We start from the raw sequence: 5204 nt of genomic DNA, 5'->3' as shown, positions 1-5204 counted from the left end.
ACAATTTAGCATCGGCCTATAACGTTTTAAGTGAAAGATGCATAAGAACCAATTTATTTCATATAAAATAGTCTATCACAGAACAATTTTAACATATTTTTGAAAATAAAATATTCAGTTTTGACTGGTTATATTGGAGGCGTTCTCCCTGCACCTCACCACCCTCATCCTGCACCTCCAACAAAAAATGGAATTCCAAAAGTGCCCTTTTACCAGTCAACGAGGAGAGAGGAGAGAGAGAAAAAAAAATTAATTAAAAAGATTAATAAAATTTGAAAAGCGTTCTTCCCCTCCCCTCCCCTCTGCCGCATCTCACTCTGCCGCATTTCACAAACCCTAGATCTGTGTCTCTGCCATCCGCTCCGCTGCTCTGCTCGCGTTCGTGGCTCTGCTCTGCTCGCGTTCGTGGCTCTGCTCTGCTCGGGTTCGTGGCTGGCGTCCAGGTTAGTATGTAATATAGTGTTTGTCTGTTTGGTTTTTCTGTTTGGTTTGTCTGTGCTTGGTTGGGTTTGGGTAGTGATTGGGGATGTGGGTCGTGATCTGGGACGTGGGTTTGAGTAGTGATTGGGGATGTGGGTCGTGATCTGATGGGATGGGAGGTCGCTGGAGGGGATCGGAGGTCGCTGGAGGTCGCCGGAGCTCGCTGGAGGTACACGCCGCAGTTGGAAGTGCGCCTCGCTACACGCCGCAGTTGGAGCTCGCTGGAGGTGCGCCGCATTTGGAAGCGCGGCAAGGACTGGAGCCGCAGTTCGAGGTGCGGTTCGCTGGAGGTGGTAGCCGGATTTGGAAGTGCGGCAAAGAACATAACCGGACTTCGAAGTGCGGTTTAGCTGGGATGCACGCCGGATTTCGATATGCGGCCAATACAGCACCGGATTTCGAGTGGCGTTTGAATTGAATTTTTAGGGTTTCTTTGATTATTATATTTTTTTTAATTCTTTATATTGTTTTTGTTATGTTTTTTGTTATGTTTATTTATTGAAGTGTTTTTTATTTATATTATATGTAGAAGATATTAATATAAAATAATTTTTTAATACTAGGATATACTAATTTAAAATGGTTACTGAAACTATCCATTACATACTAATAAGTAGTAAATACATTCATAGTAAATACTAATGTAATATATTAATACGTAGTAACCAGTAGATATTTTACTAATGTAATATATTAATACGTAGTAACCAGTAGATATTAATTTAAAGTAGATATTAATTTAAAATGGGTTTTTTATACTAGTTAAAAAGATTTTTTTTATACTAGGTATTAAAATAATATAGAAATATAAAGCATTTACGTGGTGACTCCCTTATTTTCGTATATTTAATTTTATATCATTTTTTTAATTTTTTTAAAATTAAAATAATAATTAAATTGTTTATTGAAATAAATAATAATTATTAATTTGGAATGTTTTGTAATAATTTAATTATTATATATGTAATTTTTTTAGATTTTTATATTATTTTTTATTTGTTTGAATATTTTTGATTAAATTATTAATTATTTTTTTGTATATAATATGTTAATAATATAATTGGTTAATAGATATGGTTAAAACTAGAGGTGGATATCATGGTGAGGCTTCATCCTCTCATAGTGAAGCATCAGATGAAAGAAGACGACCTACGACATCTGCTCGTAGAAGACGAGTAGAAGAATATCGCGCGGACGTTATTCATGAGCATGATAATGAGGAGCAGGAAGAGTTATTACAGCATGGACATAGTCAGGATGATTACGTTGAAGAGGAGGATATTCAGCAGCAGCATGACTGTAATCAACAAGAACATGAAGGTGAAGGTGAAGATGAAGATGAAGACCAAGCTGAAGATGATGGATTCCCAGGAGGTCCACATGACACCTCCTTACTTACTCACTATACCCAGCATGTTGCATTTGCCATATGGCAAGGCCGGGTTAGTCATGAATCTAAATTTTAATTGTTTAATAAATGTTACATTTTTTGTTATATAATTATGTTTGTATTCAGGATCGAAGGGGGATAAAGGTTGTCACCCATGGCAAAAAATTGAAGCATTTTGGAATGTATCATGAGGCCATTGAGCCTTATATCTCCACGTCGGGGTTGGGTTGTTTAGTGAACCTCTCATACGAGTATGCCGATCATGGATTGATCGTTGCCCTTTCGGAGAGGTGGCACATAGAGACTAATACTTTCCACCTACCGATAGGTGAGATGACCGTCACATTAGATGACGTTATGAATTTGCTCCACCTACCCATCATGGGACAGTTTTGTGAGGTTGAGGAGTTAGAGTATGATGAGGCTCGATCTCATATCATGGAGCTGCTTGGTGTGGACCGCGATAAAGCTTCAGCTGAGATGAAACAGTCACGTGGTCCAAAAGTTAGGCTCAGCTGGCTACGCGAGGTCTACCAGGAGTGCATCCAGCAGGAGCGTTGGGAGTGTGCTGCTCGGGCGTATTTGTTGCATCTGCTTGGATGCACAATTTTTACGAATAAGAGTGCGACTCTAATTAAGGTATCATATCTCCTTCTCTTGCGAGACTTGAATGCTTGTTCGAGATATGCTTGGGGAGCAGCAGCACTTGCACATACATATGAGCAGCTAGGAGATGCTAGCTTCTATGAGATCAGACAAATAGCTGGATATTCCACTCTTCTACAGGTACATTATCATCTTCTACGTTTTTTTTAATATTGTTTGACAATGAAACCCACGATTGAAGTAATGTTTTTTTGTAGAGTTGGATATACGAGCACTTTCCTACAATGGGAAGGAGGCAAGTGTCTGAGAGGTACACAGAACTTGATCCACGTGCTTCACGATACATACCCCCGAGGGTGGGTTGGAGTTTGACAGAGGGCCGAACATTTCTGGATGCCCTCACTTATGATTTAGTTATCTGGAATCCATACCTTTCGCACAGACGTACATGTCCATTGATTGCCATAATTATGTACTCGGGATGGATCCGATTAGGCGACATCATTCATCGACATCTACCTGAACGCGTGTTGCGTCAATTTGGTTTTCAACAGATCATACCACGGTCACCTGATAGTCTTCCGATGCCAGACATTCCTACGATTGATCTAATGTGGTTGCGGTATGCAGAGCATGCCATTACTAGAGGCCATGCAGAAGAGGCATACTCAAGACGATGAACATAAGCACTAAACATAGACTGGTCGTCACAATCCATGACATTCTGCCACACTTCCATCAACACATCCACTGACTCAACCTTATCCACTAACATCTTGCATTTGGCTCTAACATTTTTCGCAATGTGGAATGTACATAACATCTGATAAGTCTCCGGAAAGACATTATTAATTGCATTTATCAAAGCAAGGTCTCTGTCAGTGATAATAACGCGTGGACCGCCCTCTGATGTCAATAATAATCCTTTGAACCTTTCCAATGCCCAAGTGAAATTACTTTGGCGTTCACTTGAAAGTAATGCAAAGGCGGCTGTGAATGTCAAACCAGTTGATGTCACTCCCACAATCTCGAGCAACGGAAGTCGATATTTGTTCGTCTTGTACGTCGTATCCATTAAGAAAACAATATTAAAAGAATTGACTAAGTGCACTGAATCGGGATGTGTCCAAAACAAGTCACTTACCACGTCAGAATCGTCCAAACATCTACTTCTCTGGATGTATTTGTCTCTATCTAACAACATCATCAACTGCTGCATTTCCGTTCTAGACCCTCTCAAAGATCGTTTGTACGTGTACCTCGCATTATATATTTGCTTTATCGTTGTCACGTTATCTTCATTATGTTCTTTCAGAGTCAAAAGAATGTTTGACGGCTTTACTTGACTATTAGTCATGTCCACAAGAATTGATTGTTCAGCCGCATTTAACCTACCCGCGAAAGGATGACCGACCAAAGTCTCTGCTAATTCATGGTTGTGATAGCCGCACATAACCTTCAACACCCAACCATCTCCTTTAGGTTTACCCCTCAACCTAAACGGACACTCACATTTTCTTGTGCCAGATAAACTAGGTTGAACATCTGCCTTATACTTCCTATACTTCCCGCTTCTTTCACAGCCTAACAAAATAAATGTCTTTCTACCAGCTTCACCAGTTGCTGTGTCAGATCTTATAGTGACGACAACAAATCCAAGATCAAATGCAATCTTTCGAACCCATTGAATTAAATCGGCACGTGTTGGGAATATTTTATCAGTGGAAAATTGATCTGAATAATCACCCTCACCCACTTCTTTTAAAGAATAAGAAAATTCTGATATAAAATCAGAATTTATTTCAGAATCCAAATATGGATAGTTATCCATCTCATATAATTAAATATCACCTACAATAAATATTAAAATTTAATAATTTATTAAATTACAAATAAAAAATTCAAAAACACTCTCTAACAAAAAATTCATATAACCTAAATATTATTAAAAATATGAAAAAAAATTTAAAATAAATAATCATAACATAAAACAATAAATTTAAATTAAAAATAATAACATAATAACAAAAACAAAAACAAAAAAAAATAATAACAAACAAAAAATATTAACAATTAATTTAAATTACAAATTTAAACCCTAACATAATAACAAAAACAAAAAAAAATAAAAAACATCTAAAAAAAGAACAAAGATTTCCAGTAACTAATAAAAAAAAAAAAACTATGCATAAAAAAATTAAAAATCCCTATCACTAACCGCACGTCTTCAAAATGAAAGCCGCACTTCGAAGTGCGGCGGCTACAAAATGGTAAACGAAGTGCGTTTTTCACTTGTTTGGCATCCTTCTCATTTCCAGGTTCAGGTTGATGTGTTTTGATTCCAACCTCCAAAAGTTGTGGGAAAATAATTTACGGGAAAATAATTTACAGGTACCATGTTTTTAGGTGTGCTGTGATATCGTTATTACATCGTGTTGGGTTTTACTGATTCTTCTAGTAACCATAGGGAACTTGCTATCTCTTTAAGCAATTGCACTCTAAAGTATGGAGATACAGGATTGATAATTGTTGGTGGCAGGATGGAAACGCAGCCACATATATGTCTCGCTTTACTCTCGCTTTACTTATTGTTTCCTGGTTCATTACTATATTTTTCTACTCGACCCCTTTCTATGTTCTAATAGTAAAATTTGCCATATATTGTGGACATCATCCTTTTTATAAAATAAAGACCTTAGCAGCGTATGAATGACACTGTCTTCTTCCT

General features: G+C 37.4%; 1 protein-coding gene across 1 annotated transcript; it reads right to left on the bottom strand.

Annotated features, from left to right (window-relative positions):
* Positions 1–3023: 3023 nt before the first annotated feature.
* LOC148199647 (protein FAR-RED ELONGATED HYPOCOTYL 3-like) lies at positions 3024–4307 on the bottom strand. The gene has a single exon (XM_088112739.1). It carries the CDS (start codon positions 4305–4307, stop codon positions 3024–3026), a length of 1284 nt encoding a protein of 427 aa, XP_087968865.1.
* Between the last annotated feature and the right edge of the window lie 897 nt (positions 4308–5204).

The sequence above is a fragment of the Vigna umbellata genome, chromosome 4, assembly GCF_029865625.1.
Source record: "Vigna umbellata cultivar VRB3 chromosome 4, Vumbellata_1.0, whole genome shotgun sequence".
Lineage (NCBI taxonomy): Eukaryota > Viridiplantae > Streptophyta > Magnoliopsida > Fabales > Fabaceae > Vigna > Vigna umbellata.
Note: the sequence above shows the minus strand (reverse complement) of the source record. Positions and strands in the feature narration are given on the sequence as shown.